This window comes from Palaemon carinicauda, chromosome 34 (assembly GCF_036898095.1).
Source record: "Palaemon carinicauda isolate YSFRI2023 chromosome 34, ASM3689809v2, whole genome shotgun sequence".
Classification (NCBI taxonomy): domain Eukaryota; kingdom Metazoa; phylum Arthropoda; class Malacostraca; order Decapoda; family Palaemonidae; genus Palaemon; species Palaemon carinicauda.
Window position 1 is genome coordinate 13,321,836 of NC_090758.1, and position 19,949 is coordinate 13,341,784.

Here is a 19,949-nt window from a genome sequence, read left to right on the forward strand (position 1 = left end):
ATGTAAACAACCCATAAATTTAGCAAAATAAAAATTCTCTGCTCTCCATTGACTTCTCTGCAATCAGACTTTGGCCCATGATCTAAACAGTTCTCTTGTCAGTAATGATCCATTAAATTTGAGATCATATATAACAATACAATATCTGCTGAGAGAGCCAGGGGCTCCAACTGGGAAAAATAGCACAGTGGGGAAAAGAAATAAGAGAAGTAATGAACAATATAAAATATTTTACAAATAGTAACAACTAAAATAGATCTTTCCTAAATAAACTATAAAGAGAGGCACATGTCAGCCTGTTCAACATAAAAACATTCGCTGCAAGTTTGAACTTTTGAAGTTCCATCGATTCAACCACCCGATTAGGAAAATCATTCCACAACTTGGTCACAGCGGGAATAAAAGCAGGATGAAACAATCAAACAAGTTGAAGTTAGCCAGTTATTATCATTATTACTTGCTAAGCCACAACCCTAGTTGGAAAAGCAGAATGCTATAAGCCCAAAGGCTCCAAAAGGGAAAATAGCCCAGTGAGGAAAGGAAATAAGGGAATTACAAATAATTAACAATTAAAATGAAATATTTTAAGAATAGCAACATCAGAACAAATCTTTCACATGTAAACTATAAAAACTTAAAAAACAAAAGGAAGAGAAAATAAAATAGAATAGTGTGCCTGAGCGTACCCTCAAACAAAAGAACTTTACCCCAAGACTGTGAAAGACCATGGTACAGAGGCTATAGCACTATCCAAGATCAGAGAACAAAGGTTTGTTTTTTTTAGTGTTCTCCTAGAAGAGCTGCTTACCATAGCTAAAAAAGTATCTTCTAACCTTAGCAAGAGGAAAGTAGACACTGAACAATGATATTCCTTAAGAGGCTCAACTAACAATTCTTAAAAGTAATTTGTATTTACCCCAAGTCCTTCAGACAAAAGTGTTTATTCTGCGACATGCAGACAAGCAGGGCTTCCTCCTAGCACCACTGTCCTTAACCAACTGCCCTTTTAACAATTCCATATCCATTCCAGCACCCCGAAGACATAATGTGTCCCTATTTTAAACGATTTGAGTTAAGATAATGTAATTTCATTTAGAAGGATCTTCCTAATCAAGTAGTTGAAAGTAACTTCAGAAGTTGAAAGTTGCAGCGAATGTTTCTATGTTGAACAGGCTGACGTAAGTCTCTTGTCATAATTCATACATGAAAGATCTATTTTAATGTTGTTACTGTTCGTACAATATACTAGTTTAACTGTTCATTACTTCTCTTGTAATTTATTTATTCCCTTAATTCCTTTCCTCACTGGGCTATTTTTCCTTGTTGGAGCCATTAAGCTTATAGCATCCTGCTTTTCCAACTAGTGGTCTAGATTCATTATCTCCTCCTACGCCTATTGACGCAAAGGGCCCCGGTTGGATTTTGCCAGCCGTCTCCATCTTGAGTTTTTAAATCAATACTTCTCCATTCATCATCTCCTATTTCATGCTTCATAGCCTTCAGCCATGTAGGCCTAGGTCTTCCAACTCTTCTAGTGCCTTGCAGAGCCCAGTTGAAAGTTTGGTGAACTAATCTCTCTTGGGAAATGCAAAGAGCATAACCAAACCATCTTCATCTACCCCTCACCATGATCTCATCCACAAATGAGACTAGAGTAATTTATCTCATAGTTTTATTTTTAATCCTGTCCTGACATTTAACAACCAATATTCTTCTGAGAGCTTTGTTTTCAAATCTACAAAATCTGTTGCATATTGTTTCATTGTCATACTACGACTCATGTCCGTACAGTAACACCGACCTCACTAAACTGATATATAGCCTGATTTTTATATGTAATTTCAGGCAATTTGATTTTCAAATTTTACTTTACCTTGCCATTGTCTGATTTGGGTTTTTTAATCTTTTATTAAATTCAAATTCTAAAGACCCTGTATTGGACATCATAGTTCTTAAATACTTAAATGATTCTACCTCATTAATCCTTTCTCCTTCCAATGATATTTCATCTTCCATTGCATATTCCGTTCTCATAATCTTTGTCTTTCTTCTATTTATCTTGAGCCCAACCTCGAGGTTGTGATATTTCAGGCATTCTGGTAAGCAGGTATTGTAAATCCTATGGTGTTCTGCTAATAAGGACAGCATCATCAGCATACTTTAGCTCAACTAATTTCCTATTACCAATCTAGTCCAATCCTTCTCCCCCATCCCAACTGCTCTATGTACTACAAAATCCATGAGGAAGATAAACAACATAGGTAACAACACATTCCCTTGGAGTACTCCACTGTTCACTGAAAATTCATTTGAGAAGACTCCACTAACATTAACTTTGCACTTACCATGCTTATGAACAGGCTTAATAATAATAATAATAATAATAATAATAATAATAATAATAAATACTAATAATTGATTAGTTGCAGAGCACATGAATATCATAAACTGACAAGTAAACATAGACCATTAAAATCTGTCGTTGTTCAAATGTACAAACGCTGATTAAAGAGGCATCTTTGAATCGATGGTCTGTGCCTCTTCCTATTAACCCCCTGCAGTAAACATAGCAGTATGCCACATTTTTCGGGGAAAAAAAGCTTAGGGGGAGATCATAAAAAGAGAAGAGATACAAAGGAGGACTTCAATTTACAAAAATTCTTAGATAACAAACACAAAGGAAACTGAAATCATTAATCTCTGTTATTGTATCAAAAGTTCATAATGAAATAATGCAATAAAACAATACAGTATTATATAATCCAATGCAGTAAGCAAGAAAACATTTGCAATATGAAATGGTACTAATAATTGGGCTTTTGCTACTGAAAATTATAGGCATACGAGTTATGCGAAGCCTATCATAAAATTTAACTTGCTAACAGTTTTTTGGAACCTATTCAGTTGAGGACTTTCTGTTTTCGAGGTTTATAAGTTATAAACTACACAACTGAACTACTCACACTCCCAGTGTCAGTAATGTTGTCCTCGTAAAAGTCATAGGGCTCCTCCTTGATTTCAAACTCTGGTAATATCTCCACGCTGTCCTCCGCTAAAGGGTCACTCAGTGGGTCGTGTGCAATTCTCTCATCCTGAAAAATAATGGTAAGTGTTAGAATAAATAGGATATATATCCAAACTTGAGGGGCACTCCGTAGAGCGCAGACCTCCGCGGCGGCAGCTTTTTCTCGACCTTTTGCTTGGCCTTTGACCTTAACGGATTTTCATACACTCAAATGTGAAACAAGTTTGAAGTCTGTGACAACGATGTCCAAATTTATGGCTATTTACGTGAATTGGACATTTTCCTTGACCGTGACTATGACCTTGACCCAAAATTTAATCATCAGCTTTTTACAGAAAAGTTAATCCCTGCTAGTTTCATTAAAATTGTGCCCAGGAAGCTGTTCACAAACAAATACACATGCACATACAAACAAACACACAAACATAGGCAAAAACATAACCTCCTTCCACTGCGGAAAAGATAGTACAGTATATTCAATTCACAATAAATTTTCTGGGCTTGAACCTGTGCCGGCCAGTGAATAAGCTCCTATTAGCACTTATTCTTAGGTAATTTACTGCTAAATATACCAGAGAAAAAATGTAAAGGAGTGCTAGGTTAACTAGCTCGCTCACCTATTGGTGTCGGTATAGAATTGGGCGTATAATCCAGAGGTCCCGCACTATTTAGATTCATCCACGACAAAGACCCCAATAGAGGAGAGCCGTTCAACCTCACTCGGCACCACCAACTCTGCATCCGCTCAGAACGCAACTCCTTTTTAGCACGCCTGTGTTGTAACCCGCTTTTTTGTGCTCTCGTGTTTTGCCTATTTTTCACTGGATTATGGCTTCTTCATCGGTTTCCCAGGAGACACCATCTAAGTTAAGTACCAAGCTATGTTTTGCTGTGTTTTGAGCAATCTAGATCGTTTAATATTTAAATTATAGGAGTTTATTCTCTTCGATCATCTCGGTCTTGCTCGATTCCGCTTACAGTTGGTACTCCTGTTTTGAGAGCTTTTAGTTTCACTCGCGGTGTTACTAAGTGTATTATTTTTATTATTAGTTTAAATTTTATATGTTTTATTGTGGATATTCATTATTTAGCGTTTAGAACCCTTGTGGTTCATATTTAGGGCCGATATCAGTTACGTATCGTAGATGGCTTGCCGACCTTCGTTACTGGGCGGCAATTTTATTATATAAGCCATCAGGTTGTTGTCCTTTGGGATTTATTTATTATGCTGCATGCCTTGCCCTAATTTTTTATGTGTATATTTATATATTTTTCAACGCTATTACTTTTATAATGAATATTTGTGCTTATTACTCCGTATGATCTGTTTTGGTTGGGGATCGTCAGTTGGTAGCCCTGCTGCTCCGTATCACGTGATCCTCCCCCAAGCTCCCCCTCTCGCTAGGTGGGTGGCTAGGCTTCTCTCCCCCCTCCCCTAGGGGACCGTTGCCTTCCCTCCTTTTAGAGGGGGTAGTTCAGTGTTTATGGACTTTGTCCTCCGGGTGTCCCGGCGGTTTCGTCTCTGTCTAGACGGGTTGGCCACCGGTCAACAGAGTAGGATCCCGGTGCACCCTATTTTATATTTACCTATCACACTTTTATTATGTTATACGAACCCTCCGGGTTCTGTTGGCGGTTCTTATCTACAGTTCCGCCCCCTTCTTAATTTATAACAGTTCCTATGATTATATATGATTATATATGACAGATCACTATCCCGGAGTTCCTATATGTATTGGTTTATGGATGTACTTTTATTTCCCGGCCCGGGGCTTAACCTCGCTCCGGGAAATCAGACACCATGTGTCCTAATTCTTTGTTGCATCCTTCTTTATGATCCCGGCTCGACCGGAATGGATAGCTATACTCGAGTCTTAAGTTAGACTTATGTTTAGGCCCGGGTCCTCCGGACCCGCCCCTACTTAAGAGTATTACAGTTAAGCTCTAGTCTTAAGTTAGACTTATGTTTAGTCCCGGGTCCTCCGGACCCGCCCCTACTTAAGAGAATTACAGTTTCTCATATACTATTCTTTTTATAGATGGTGCATTGCCAGACGACGGCCTGTGCGGCTGTTCTTCACCAGCCTTGTGGCCATATCGTATGTAGGTCCCACGCCCTCTGCGGAGTTCAGCTGGAGGACATTGTGGTCTGGCACCCTGATAACTGTATGGTCTGTTTTGACCTCATCACCACCCTCGGATCTGATTCGGTGAGTCCCGTTGGCTATGTTGTCTTTCTAATTATTTTACCTTTTTTGGTATACATACACTATTTAGTAAGATTTCTATGGTCTTGAAGGACCGCTGGGAATCTTCCTTTCTGTAATTCCCACTATTATTTCAGGCATCCCCGGAGCAGAAGACTGCGGCTCGGGCCACACTGAAAGTGTGGGTTGGGGGATTTGCCCGAAACGTGAAATCTAAACAGCCTTACGTCCTATCTGAAGACTACTGTGCCATGATCTACCCTAATGCCAAGTCTTCAGCCGCTGTGGCTAGGCATGTTGCGGCACCCATCATTGCCGACATTGATGCCACTATAGCGGGATTCATCGACCAGGAACAAGATCCGTTGGATGCCCCCGGAGATCTGGAAGACAATGTTGCTTCCTTGAACCTGGATGTTGAACCTATGTTGTTGGATGATCCGGATGCAGGTAGGGTGGTAAGTGAGGCAGGTGTTACCGGCGCTGAGATTCCTATCCTCAGCCCCGCTCTTTCTTCTTCATCTGATCTCTCTTCTTTCCATGGTTTTTCTGGGGACCGTGATTCGTCTCATCGATCACACCCGGTTCCCCCCAAAGATAAGTCTATATCTAGAACTTTGCCAAAAGCTCGTAAGCCCCACAAGGCTTCCCATAGTTCCAAGTCAAATACAAACCCGTCATCTAAGGCTTCCGGCTCATCCTCTAGGTCTCACGACCCGGGAGTACAATCCGCCACTTCTGCTCCTAGCCCGGGCCTTTCCGAATCAGCCATGCTTCGCATTGTGTCGGAGATGCAATCCAAGATTGTGTCGGAAATGCAGGCCAAGATGGACACGATGTTTTCTAACATTGGTCAGAGACTTGGGGCATTAGAGCAGGGTGCTCCGGAGCGAGTTCAAAGCTCTCTCATCCCGGATGCCTCTAAGCTTCCGCCGTTTACCAAGAATAACCCTTGGCGCATGGCTCTTCATTCCCCATTCTCAGACGGGATGTTAACATTGGAAGGTCTTGGTACTCGTCCTCTAGAGGATTTTGAATTCTTTCCTCCTGGTCTCGCATTTCCATTTCATGGTTATGCCAGGCTTACCGAGGAAGCTCTGGTTCGGCTGGATAAGGTCCCCAAAGAGACTGTCATTTTCCCAAAAGAACAAGCCCAATCTGTTTGGGCTAGGTTTCTGAATGATATTGGTTGCACCAATACCATGTTGACGCCTCATAAAAGTTCTTTCACAATGTTCTTAATGGACAAGAACACCGTGACTCCATGCGTCAATAAGGTTGCAGAGCTTGCTTTCCAATATGCTCTGGAGGAGAAGCCCTTGCCTCCCATCCGAGAGGTGGATCCGATCTCCCTCCTTCTTCCTTCAGGTAATGAGAGTTGGGACAATGTCCATACCACCTTTACTTCTGGCAAGCTAACAGCGGACTGTGCTTCAGTTATGTTTAGTGAACGGCTTCCCCGTCTCCCGGAATCCCTTATTAAACAGGAGTATGATTCCCGCCTACGTGTTGGTCGAACTTTGAACCTGGCCACGTCTACGGAGTCGATAGCCTTAACTTATGATACTGAGAGTATCTTTAAGTCTCTCAATAAGGCTACTTTGCAGTCGTTATATTTCGATTTATATGACTTTGCTATTGCTAAACGTAGGTGCCGCAAACACGTCCTGGCCGAGGCGACTATTAGGCACGAGCCGAATAAACTTATCCGGTCCTCTTGCTGGGGTTCAAATCTTTTCCCTGAGGATCTAGTGGAGGAAGTCTTGGCAGAGGCTACTAGAGTTAATCAGAGCCTTAAAGCCCGTTGGGGTTTGACTCCTAAGCGGAATTATGATCCCGCAAATTACCAAGCCCGGGGTAGGAAGAAGCTCCGCCCGTATACCTCCACCCAGTTCCGGCAACAGCAGAGTAGTTTGTCCGTTTTCCGTCAGCCTCTTCCTCCATCTCCTGCTGCTCCTGCACAGCCTTCCACCTCTCAGGCTCCTTCATCGGACGACTATGTCACCGTTCTGCTCCCTAAGAGCCAGCTTCCCGGTGCCTCCACCACCTCTCCAGCCTTTAACCAGTCTTATGAGGCTCAAGGCTCTTCCCAGAGTTATAACAGAGGTAGAGGCTACCACCGTGGTTCAAACCAGAACAGAGGTAGAGGTAGATTCTTTCGCAAGGGAAAGAACTTCCGAGGTGGACGTGGAGGCAACTCCTCAAGCCAATACTGAGGTGCAGCGGGTAGGGGGGAGGCTTTATGCCTTCCGCAACAAATGGAGGTTCAGTCCCTGGGCTTTCAGTATCATCTCCAAGGGACTAGGGTGGAGTTGGATTCAAGGACCTCCTCCTCCGAACAGATTTCATCAACATTCCACTCCGGACCTAGTCGAATTTGTCCAGGACCTGTTACAAAAGAACGCCATACAAGAAACGAAACACCTGAAGTTTCAGGGTCGGCTGTTCAGTGTCCCGAAGAAGGATTCGGACAAGAGAAGAGTGATTCTAGACCTATCCCTTCTCAACTTGTCCATTCAATGCGACAAGTTTCGAATGCTTACCGTCTCGCAGGTGCGGACCTTACTTCCCCGTGGGGCCGTCACCACCTCTCTCGATCTTACAGACGCCTATTATCACGTCCCGATAGCAAGACACTTCCGTCCGTATCTAGGCTTCCGCCTAGGAAACAAAAATTACTCCTTCAAGGTGATGCCTTTCGGGCTCAACATCGCCCCAAGGATCTTCACAAAGTTAGCAGAAGTTGCTGTTCAGGAACTCAGAAATCAAGGGATTCAAGTAGTAGCCTATCTGGACGACTGGCTCATTTGGTCAGACACCTCCCAAAATTGCCTAAAAGCCACTCACAGAGTCATCCAATACCTTCAATCTCTAGGCTTCCAGATCAACTTCAAGAAGTCCCGTCTTCTTCCGAAATCAAAGTTCCAATGGCTCGGCCTGCAATGGGATCTTATATCTCACACTCTGTGTCTTCCCAAACCCAAGAGGTTAGAGATTGCAATGAACACCAAACGCTTTCTCAAAGACAAAGTAAGTTCCAGACGACTCCAAGAGAGGATCTTAGGGTCCCTTCAATTTGCTTCAGTGACGGATCTACTTCTGAAAGCAAAATTGAAAGATATCAATCGTGTCTGGCGTTCGAGGGCGAACCGGAAGCTCCGGGACAGGAAAGTCCGCCTTCCTCCCATTCTCCGGGAAAGACTTCTACCTTGGACAAGGGCCATCAATCTGTCAAAGTCAGTTCCCCTTCGATTTCCGCCTCCGAAGTTAGTCATTCACACGGACGCATCCCTATCAGGTTGGGGAAGCTATTCTCAGCTCAGGAAAGTTCAAGGTCTTTGGTCTCCCTTATTCCGCCAATTCCACATCAATGTGCTGGAGGCCATGGCAGTTCTTCTAACCCTGAAACGTCTCGCTCCATCCAAGAGACAACACCTTCGTCTGGTTCTCGACAGCGAAGTGGTGGTCCGCTGCCTCAACAGAGGCGGATCAAAATCAGGGCCTCTGAACCATGTTCTAGTAGCCATATTCTCCCTAGCAGCCTCGAACCATTGGCATCTTTCAGCTGTCCACCTGGCGGGAGTCCGGAACGTAGTTGCAGACGCCTTGTCCCGGACCTCCCCTCTAGAATCGGAATGGTCACTCGATCTAAAGTCATTCCGGTGGATTCTCTCTCGGGTTCCGGGTCTCCAAGTGGATCTCTTCGCCACGGAGTCCAACCACAAATTGAGAGTATATGTGGCTCCCAATCTAGACCCTCAGGCCTACGCCACAGACGCCATGTCACAGAATTGGGACATCTGGGAAAGGATTTATCTCTTTCCCCCGGTGAATCTTTTACTGAAAGTCCTAGACAAACTGAGATCCTTCAAGGGACGAGTAGCCTTGGTCGCACCCAACTGGCCCAAGAGCAATTGGTACCCTCTCCTGCGAGAGTTGAGACTACATCCTCACCCGATACCCAATCCGGTTCTGTCTCAGATAGTACAAACACGCGTTGTGTACGCTTTCTCAAACATTCAGAGCGCCCTAACTTTATGGACTTCATGAAGTTTGCGGCCATGCATGGTGCCAATATCGATCCTCAAAACACCCTGTTCCTAGAATCAGATAAACGGGATTCCACCATCCACCAATATGATTCTGCGGTTAAAAAGTTGGCTAAATTTTTGATAGACTCAGACGTACACTGTATGAACTTGAACCTTACAGTCACTTTCTTTAGAACTTTATTAGAATCAGGTCTGGCAGCCAATACTATCACCACTATTAAATCTGCCTTGAAAAAGATCTTCCTAGTGGGTTTTAACATAGACTTAACCGACTCTTTGTTAGCTTGAATTCCGAAAGCCTGTGCCAGACTGAAACCGGTTACTCGTCCTACCCCGGTTACCTGGTTCCTTAATGATGTACTCAAATTGGCTTTAGATACCCTTAACAGTTCTTGTGATTACATTCCCCTTCTCAGGAAAACACTTTTCCTGGTGAGTTTGGCTTCCGGGGCAAGAATTTCTGAACTGGCAGCTTTGTCAAGAGACCCGGGTCATATTGAGTTCCTTCCTTCGGGAGAGGTCCTTCTTTCACCTAACAAATTCTTTTTAGCTAAGAACGAAGACCCTCAGAACAGATGGTCCTCCTGGAAAATTGTTCCCCTCACGCAAGATCCGTCTCTGTGCCCTGTTACTACTCTTAGGTCTTATTTATCCCGGACCTCCTCTAACTCCTCGGGGCCTCTATTCGTTACAGAACAAGGCGGTACCATTACCATTAAAGGGATCAGGCAACAAATCTTGTATTTTATTAAACAAGCTAGCCCTGACTCTTTTCCTCTTGCACATGATATCAGAGCGGTTACTACTTCGGTGAACTTTTTTCACCACATGAATTTTACGGATCTTTCCAGGTATACAGGGTGGAAGTCACCCTCAGTGTTCAAGAAACACTACCTTAAACATTTGGAAGCCCTTAAATTTCCTACAGTAGCTGCAGGGAGCGTAGTTACCCCCAAGTAACTCACATGTTAATTCCTTGTCATTTTATCTCTCCCCCTTACCTGCCTCATTTATACCCTATTTGTATTCGTTGGTTTCGCACCTGATTACTATTATTATATTTGTAAATTTTTGACTCCTGAGTATCTGTATATATCATCACTCACGGCATTATTATACCTTACCTTTTTTGTCAATTGTTCTACCAAGTGGATTTATGTTCTTTTTAAGATACCCTTATAGCTCTTTTTGGCACTCATCTCTGATTAAAGCAACTTGTATTTCCCTTATGTTTATGTTTTTTCCTATATTTTGCAAGTTTGGTGACATTTCTCTTGTATATATTCACTGGCCGGCACAGGTTCAAGCCCAGAAAAGGGATTTTGACGTAGGAAAAATCTATTTCTGGGCGAGGGACCTGTGCTGCCCAGTGAACCCTCCCAGCTCCTCTCCCTTGGAGTCCCCAAACTTTGGGTGCTAAGGAGTTGGGTTCTGAGCGGATGCAGAGTTGGTGGTGCCGAGTGAGGTTGAACGGCTCTCCTCTATTGGGGTCTTTGTCGTGGATGAATCTAAATAGTGCGGGACCTCTGGATTATACGCCCAATTCTATACCGACACCAATAGGTGAGCGAGCTAGTTAACCTAGCACTCCTTTACATTTTTTCTCTGGTATATTTAGCAGTAAATTACCTAAGAATAAGTGCTAATAGGAGCTTATTCACTGGGCGGCACAGGTCCCTCGCCCAGAAATAGATTTTTCCTACGTCAAAATCCCTTTTTCAACATACAATATATAGTATAGCTTCACTTTTCTGTACAATCTATACTGTGTTGAATTACTGCTTTTCTAAGTAGAGTTGTAGCTTAGCTAGTAATAATAATAATAAGCAGTGTCAGACGTGGCAAACACCGGCCCTCGCACGAGAACATTCACGAAAACACCACCAATGCTCTGAATCTTTTTCTAAAGTTGCAGTATCCGTCAATAATAGTAAACGAGTGTGAATCAAAACTTGGTGAAATCAGGATACATGACAGTGTTGGTAATAATCTCAAATAAATATTAATCTAGGTATCCAGGTAAGTTTATGTTTCATACATGTAATCCTCAAAGGTTTTTGTATAAAACCTTCCTCCTATAAAGTCAGTATGAGCACGAATAACAAATAGTCTTATTATATTCTTCCTCATTATTATTATTATTACCTAAGCTACAACCATAGTTGGAAAAGCAGGATGCTATAAGCCCAAGGGCTCCAGTACGTAAAAATAGCCCAGTGAGGAAAGAAAATAAAGAAATAAATAAACTACAAGAGAAGTGATGAACAATTTAAATAACATATTTTAAGGACAGTAACAACATTAAAATATCTTTCATATATAAACTAAAGAGAGACTTGCGTCAGCCTGTTCAACATATAAAACATTCGCTGCAAGTCTGAACTTTAGAAGAAAGACTAACTAACAACAGTTTACTCGCTCACTTGCAACATGAGAATGCTACCACCAAGAAAATTTATTTTGCAATTACAGTAAGGCCTTTCAAAGAAGGCTGCTATGGATTATATATAGTTTTTTGAAGAAAATGTGCATGACTTATCTTGAGTGTCAGCTTACAGGTCTAACTACAATAACATTTTGAGAGCCTTTCTGCTTAAGATCAGAAATATAACAAATTTGGAAGTCATTTGTATTTTTCCTAGCATACAAACCTGAAGCTGTTTATAGGGGTATTACTTCCGCTAACTAGTGGATGGGGTAGTTATCCCACACTAAAATGATCATGACTCGTCTTTCAGCTACGCCGAAAGTAATGCCCCTATAAATAGCGGAGGGTTTGTATTTGCGCCGGAACAAACTGCACTCTTCTAACCACTTAAACAAACTGGAATTTATCATCACACTTCAGCGGTGACCACCTGTGAGGGTGCCGAGTGGTATGGAATACAAATAATTACCGAGATGCAAAAACTGTATTACTTCGGCCTTTTTCTTCCCTGATACTACTAAAAATTACCATAATGTCTTTTGTCAAATTGTAGGGGATCCTCAGCCCTTACTCCCATTTGGACTTTGATGGTGGAGGGACCACAAGACAAATGAAGTACTAAGAATAGTTGGAGAAGAGAAAACCCTAATCACAATAATAAAGAGAAGGCAGAACTACTGGATAGGACACATTTTAAGAGGAGAAGGGTTACTGAAGGACATTACGGAAGGTAAATTTGAAGGACGAAGACCCAGAGGAAGGAGAAGGAAGTCAATGCTAGATGACCTGAAAGGTGAGAGAAGGTACCAGGAGCTAAAAGAGGTGGCCATAAATAGAGAATTATGGTGGACGACTAATCCATAAAAGGACTTGCCTTAGTGCAGAACACAATGTAATTGTGGTAAAGGAAAACAATCTATGTTCTCTCCTACGTAAGTGAAAACTGCAGTACCCCATCAATTCTTCCTCACAGAACTGCATATATTTCTGCAAGGTTCTTACTCCCGATGATGTCTTTGGTAGGAATCTACTGAACGCAGCCTGCCTGACCCTGGATTTACCCCGAGTACAGTTGATGTATGACTACACTGCTGTTTTTCAATCATCTATCAAGGTACTCTCAGTCTCCATGCTGCAAACCGAAACCAGTGTCATGAGGGTGATTGATCCTGAACTTGATCGTGGAGTGTTCTCCAGGAATGCTCTTCTGTCTTTTAGTCAGGTGACCAAGATCCAAGGAGATCATCGTCAGATCCAATCTGTCATCAAGATGAACTACTTCGGAGTTCCTGCATCTTGGGGTTCCACACTCCTATCTGCCCTATAGGAGATGTTGGTCTGACCTGGTTGTGCACCAGAGTTTGCTAGAGACACACCTCCAGAATGCTCACCGGGGTATTGGGAAAATGACAGCAATGCTCCGTCGACACGTTTGGCACAAATCCTTGATTAGTGTAATCAAGGATATGTGCTGGTCAGACTTGTAAAGTTTCAAGGGAGGTGGTTGCCTCACCAACCTTGAAAATAGTGACCTCTTCTCCTATTTGAACTGGTTGCTATGGACCTTGTGAGTCTCCCAACAACCAGTACTGGTTTTATTGGGTGTCTGATGGTAATCGACCATTATTCAAAGTGGGTGACGGCAGTACCCATAAGGAATGAGCAGCACGATATGCTAAGCACTTGAAGACCAAGTTTTTCCTGTTATTTCTCGTGTCCCAGTCTGGATATTGACTGATAAGGGACCCTGAGTTTATTTCCCAGGAGTTTACCGTGTTGTTGGAGCGGTACAATGTTGTACATGTGAAAACAACACCGTATAAACCCTCTAGTAATGGTGCAGTGGAGCGGGTGAACCGTACCATTGGTGAATTACCTAGTGGGGAATCTCGGAAATGGGACCACTATTTATCCCGCACAGTTATCAGCTACAACCATTCCCATCACACTGAGATTAGTTGTACTCCAGCTGAGAACATACTGAAGGATGCTCACGATGTTGATAGTATTCCGTTGCTGTCAGCAGAAACAACAGACCCATGGGCTGAAGGACATCCTCGGTACAGACCGCTTCAGGAGGGTTCTCTGGTGCTTAAGAAGGTGCACTAGTTAGGACACCTTCTGTTGAACAAGCTCATCCCTGGTTTGAAGGGGTATTCCGTGTAACTAAGGTGCAATGAGAATAGGGTCACCTATGAGCTGCATCTATTGCCTGATGGTGAACTGGTAAAAGCTCATCATATCTAGTTAAAGGCCTGGCCTATCTTAGAAGGCACTTTCTCTGGTATCCGAGGGGTCCTGATCCTGTAACTGAGACTCAGAATAGTCCAGGACTTGTGCATAATAGTCCGACTTCCTCTGAAGTCTCGGAGAGTTCTGATTTCAGTAGGGATTGTGACTTGTATAGGGCTACTGCAATAGTCGCATCATGCCTCTGTCTCCGGATGGTAATCAGTCCCGATGACAAAGGAAAAGTTACCGTCCTACGAGAATTATTACTCAGAATAAGCCCATCCCTAAGTCAGCTAGGACTTATGAGAGGAAAAGAGCACTGAATGCTTGGTTATATCCCCCAGAAAATTCTGATGAGACTCCTGTATTGAAGCCTTAATCTGTTCGAGATCGTGTGGTCCTCCTAATGTGGGAGAACAGCCCCACTGAAAAGTGCAAAACTTTAAATTTGACTCCCGAATTGGTGGTTCACTCTCCTGTGCCTGAATTTCCAACGCTCAGATTCTTAGCTTCCTCTTTCCAAGAGGAAGGTGTCATTCATCCTCCAGGGAGTTGGGAATTCTGGGAAGTTTCCAGCATTCCGTTGTCGGAACCACTTTCTGCTGGCTCCAAGAGTTCCAGTCCAGATTGGTCAAGACCTGCTAGTTTAGAAAGCCCTGTTTCTGACTCAGCAGTGTCCAGTTATCCTGATTACGACTTTCTCGGCTTTTTGCACCCGATTGTGACGACCGACTGTTGCCTGAAAATCCCACCTTCAGTGGATTTAATCCCCACGGAATAGGTCAAAAGGTCCATTTCCCAACCTACCTCTAGTTCAGCCTCGAGTCCTGGGGTGGAAGCCTTGTCTCACTGATCAGACGAATACTACAGAGAGGGAACTGTCCTCCTTTCCTGAGTCACCTCAGAATTCAAACCCTTTCCGACATTCTTATGGTAGATTGAAACACACGTCAGAACTCGAGGCTGAAGTGGCACAGTCGGGTGTATTTGACCTGGACGCGACAGCTCTTTTTGGGTCTTCTTTAACAGAACTTTGCCCCGAGTCATCGCCTGATTCTTCGGGATTTTTACTGTCCTCTTCCGAGTCTACGGATTCTTTCTCTGGTCCACATCAGAGAATTTTGATAACCCACAAATATCAACTGTTATGCGAGGTTATTGATCCGTTAAAGACACCCCGCCTGTACCTGGAGAGTCACTGGCTTAGCCTGTCTCCAGTATGGCTTGCCAACAGATTGCCGAGTCCCGGTGCATGTCCCAAGACAGAATTGTGAGACTCGGAAGAAGAACTATAAATCTCCCACTGAATTAATCCCGCAGTTTTTTTTTATTTCAAAGTTTTTGTATAACAATTATTTTTTTCATAAGTCATTTTCTGGGTCGACCTGTGGCGCCCGGTGAAAAGGAGTCCTTCTTAAGTATCTTTTCTGATAAAACCTTCCAATTATACCAGAGAAAGATAAAAGCATGGAATGCTGAGGTTACTACCCTCGCGCGAGCACCTTTTGGGTGTCGTGTATAAAGCAAAGGCGCGTGAAAACCACTATTCACAGGTTGTCTTCCATTTAGTTAATTCCTTCGTCAAAGGGATGGGCCGATACAACGGCCCTAGCCAAGCACCAGCGCCACGACGCGAGCGCCATCTGAACAACATCCTTCTTTTGGAATCTTAAGTGTTGATATTTGTTTGTGGTGCTCTCGGTCTTTTTTTTTGTCAATCGTAGATTTATTTTGTCATGTCCGAAGCCCCATCTTCACACATTCCAATGTTAAGTACCATAGTTTGTTTTGACAGTTTTTTATTGTACCGGGCTTTTGTTTTATATCCAGTATAGTCTGTTTTATTATTCCCGTCTGGCCTTTCATGGCGGCCATTGTTTGTTCACTTGTTTGGGAATTCATCTTTGTCTGCCCGTTTAGTACTCTGTCACTTAGGTTCTTGGTTAAGTCCCTGGCCTTATGCCTTTAGAACCGTTATTATTATTTTTTGTGTATTTATGCTCATGGTACTTTTTGCTAGCAAGTCCAGCCTACGAACGAGATAGCGATCTAGCTTTGTATTTGTTTAGTACCCGCCCCACCGAGGCGTTCGTCACTCGACTGTGCTATTTATTTTAAGTTTTAGCAGATGCTATTCTTCGATCGTAGTGTTATATGGATGTACATTTTTATTTTATACGTTTATAATAGTGTTGTGTGATTTTTAGTCCTGTTTTTGTGTCCAAGAGAGCGAGAGATTGGGGTCCCCGTTTTCTGTTCGCAGTCACGAGTTACCCCTTTCTCTCGTTTTCTTTCTTAGATCCGGTGGTTGAGCGGATTTCTCGTTTTCCGTTTTGTGCGTTCAACGGGTTCTCCCTCCCTCACCTCTCCCCCTCTGGGTGGATGATAACTTACGAGTTATCTGTTTTTCGTGATTTTTCAATTGTTAGCGTTATTTTGGTCCGTGTTTCGTCCTCTCCCCGTTACGGCTCGAGAGTAGTTTATGAACGTTTTCCACTCCGCCTTGAGTTCTACTCCGGCTTGAGGGATTTTCAATGACTTTCGTTCTATTGTTATATTTATATATTGTTTACTGCATAGGACGGGCTTCATATTGTTTAGATACGACCCTCCGGTGGCCCTTACTGCGGTCTCAGGCCACGGCCATATCCACAATAGCCATTGTTATTACAATTGTGTTTTTATTCACAATAATTATTCAGGACCTTTCTTCTCCCTCTGGCCTCACCGGAGATTGTAAATACGCTTTGCTATGATCTAAGCCTTAGCCTTTAGCTGCGGCTTGGCTTTTATATCTTCACAATTGAATTATTAGCCACAATTGAATTATTCAGGGTATCTCATTATCCTCCAGCGTCACCGGAGGTCGCCCATACACTTCACAATTATATTTGCCTTGCCTTTGGCTAAGGCGGCATTATTCAGGACATCTCATTACGCTCCGGCTTCACCGGAGGTCGCCCATACACTTAACACTTATATTTGCCTTGCCTTTAGCTAAGGCTGGTGTTTATATTTATTTTAAGGGCATGTCACTGCTTCCCCGACCCTCGCAGGTCGGCAGATTGCTTTAAGTTATTTATCCTTATGTCATTAACAGACATTAGATAAATTACAAATATACAAACATTTGGATATTAGCCTATAGTGCCAACAATGGTATTGGGCGAATAGCGATTTAGTCTGTTAGTTTGTACTCGCCCCAGGAAGGCTCGATTTAGACTATATCCTTATTTATTGGTTACGTTGTCGTTATTCTTCGTTCTTGGTTATTACAATGACTTAAAAAAAAAAAAAAAAAAAAAAAGCGATAAATTTTTTACTTTTCTTATATTATTGTGTGATGTTAAATTTATTATGTAACCTTGAGAGTGAGAGCATAGGGTGCTCGTTTATTAGCTCGAGTAAGAGAGGTGAATTTCCCGTTCTCCGTTTTTATACGATCACGAGTTATTCAGGCCTCTTATTATCAGAGTTGATGATAGTACGTTTAATGTTATACACGTTTTATTGATGTGGTTACTGTTAATATAGCTAACACTATTAGTAGGAACGTTGGTGTATGAGTCATTAATTGGGGTCGTTTTATACCGACACCCTTAGCTCCGCCTTGAGTTATGCTTAGCTCCGCCTTGGGTTATACTCCGCTATAATGGATACTCATTGGGTGAGAACTAGTCAGATATTTGGAGTGCAACGGTGAAATCCGGCACTCAGACTCCGGCTGAGGCCTTTTGCACACGAACCTTTGTCATGTTTAATCTCAATTACACCTTTACGGTCCCTTTTTCATCGAATCTCCCGCTTCGCTGGAGATAACACAAACATTCATTGAGGTTAATGTTATCGTATCGGTGACGGTCACGCTCTCACAGTGACTGGCCTTTGCTACCCGATCTCCCGTACAAACAGAGATCAAGCAGACGTCCAGAACCGGAGTTAACAATGTGATACCGATGAGGTTTTCACAGTTTCATTATTACAGTCCCTTTTTCATCGAATCTCCGGCTTCACTGGGGATAGCACAGAGATTCAGTATTGCGGAATGTTATCGTACCGCTGAGGGTCACGTTTTCACGATGACGGACCTTTGTCACTGGTTCTCCGGTACAAACAGAGATCAATCAGACGATCAGAATCAGAGTATGAACCCTTTTCATGAATAATCACAATATCGTCATTACGATCCTTTTCATCGAATCTCTGGCTTAACAGGATATCGTACAGGCGATCAGCATTGAGGTTAATATTAGATTTCCTCTGGTTCACGTTGTCACTGTGACGGACCTTTGATTGTACCGGGGATGGTTACCGGAGCTCCGGTACAGACAGATATCACTCAGACCACGGGTGGCCAGTCTTTGGTTTTACCTGTAAAGGAAACGATTTAACATGAATACAAAAAATATATGAACGTAACTATGCCTATATTTATGCATATATTTAATTCTAACTATGTACAAATATGGATAAATATCCATACAACATCGTGTGCAAATAGAATTAAATTAATTATGCCTATATTTATGCATATGCAATCCTAACTATGTCTAAATATGGCTAAATATCCATACAACATAGTGTTCAAATAGAAATAAATTAATTATGCCTATATTTATGCATAGTCAATTCTAACTATGTCTAAATATGGAAAAATATCCATACAACATAGTGTTCATATAGAAATAAATTTTCCACCCAGTGGCGAATGCGCCAACGGTGTCACATTTCATGAATACAAGTGTCGCACTATACCCCAGAAGATAGTACATTAAATTACTTTTCTTTAAAATTGCTTTTTAACCCTTTAACCCCCGGGGAATTTGGAAATTTCCAACCCTTAACCCCCAAGGGGTTATTTTTTTCCCAGCACATTTTGCAGTATATTTTCTTTAAATTGCTCTAACAGCCTTAATTTTTGTCATAGAGAGGTCAGGTTGGTCTCATTCTCTTGGAAAATGCCTGAATTTTCTCAAAAAATTATCAAAAAATATGAAAAACCAATTTTTATAGCATTTTTTTGCAAGGACGTACCGGTACGTCCATGGGGGTAAAGGGATGGCTTTTGTGAAACGTACCAGTACGTCCTTTGGGGGTAAAAGGGTTAAGAGTTTTACAGCTGATCCCAGCCTGTGAATAGGATCGCTAACCAAAGTTCAAGGAACATCCAGACTTATGTCCCCTTTCTGTTACAGAAGGTTCGCCTGCATGGTTCCCATCAGGATGATGATGAATCTCTCTGGCCTGCAAGAGAGGCTCTCCGCCCTTGGATATCGAGGTTGGGAAGGAATGCTCCATCTAGAGGTCCCTATCTCCTCGGAGTGTCCTCTCTAAGGTTGGACGACGACCCCATGGACGGGCAGGTAGGTGGGGATGAGTTTTGAACCTTCAGATTTGCAATTACCTACGTCATCGACCAAGGACTCTTAAAGGATCCTGATGTTCATGTTACCCTGCATAAACCGGGAATGCTAAAAGCAACACATTCTAGGGAAAACCAAGGGGCTCTGACGCAGCTCTAAGGTATGGTGGTGAGTCAGTGCCGTTCAGGAACTCGGATATAGGTGGTACCATAAATCTGGATGGCATAGACGTCCTCCCTCTGGGGGACCTAGATTTTACTCCCAGGTACTAGAATTCCCATTCAACGGATTCGTTCGATTGAAAGAGATTGCCTTGGTTAGCTTAGACAAGGTACCGAAGGTAACAGTATTATTTCCTAAAGGGCAGGCCCGATCTGTCTGGACCAGGATGTTGTCAGCCTGGGGGGTACGATAATTCCAAGCTCTGCCTTCCCAGTTCGACCTACACGTTTGTTGGTCTGATCGGGTCAGTTGTGGGAAGTACGTTCTGTCTGAGACCTCTATCAGACAGGAATCGATAGTCGGTTTCCCACTCGTCAACACAGCCTTCCTCTGGTTCGACGCCTTTGCATCTGACTCCCCCTCATCAGGTGGTCTACCTCACTGATTCCCCAGGTACACAGCCCAACCCCGTTGGGATGT

At 42.8% G+C, this 19,949-nt stretch overlaps 1 protein-coding gene across 4 annotated transcripts in view; it reads right to left on the reverse strand.

Annotated features, from left to right (window-relative positions):
* LOC137627076 (uncharacterized) overlaps positions 1 to 19,949 on the reverse strand; it is a 95,338-nt gene that overhangs the window by 16,791 nt on the left and 58,598 nt on the right. For all 4 annotated transcript variants that reach the window (XM_068358062.1, XM_068358063.1, XM_068358065.1 and 1 more), the window contains one exon: positions 2,964 to 3,092. In XM_068358062.1, the coding sequence (XP_068214163.1) occupies positions 2,964 to 3,092 (129 nt within the window). The remainder of the gene's footprint in view (positions 1 to 2,963; positions 3,093 to 19,949) is intronic.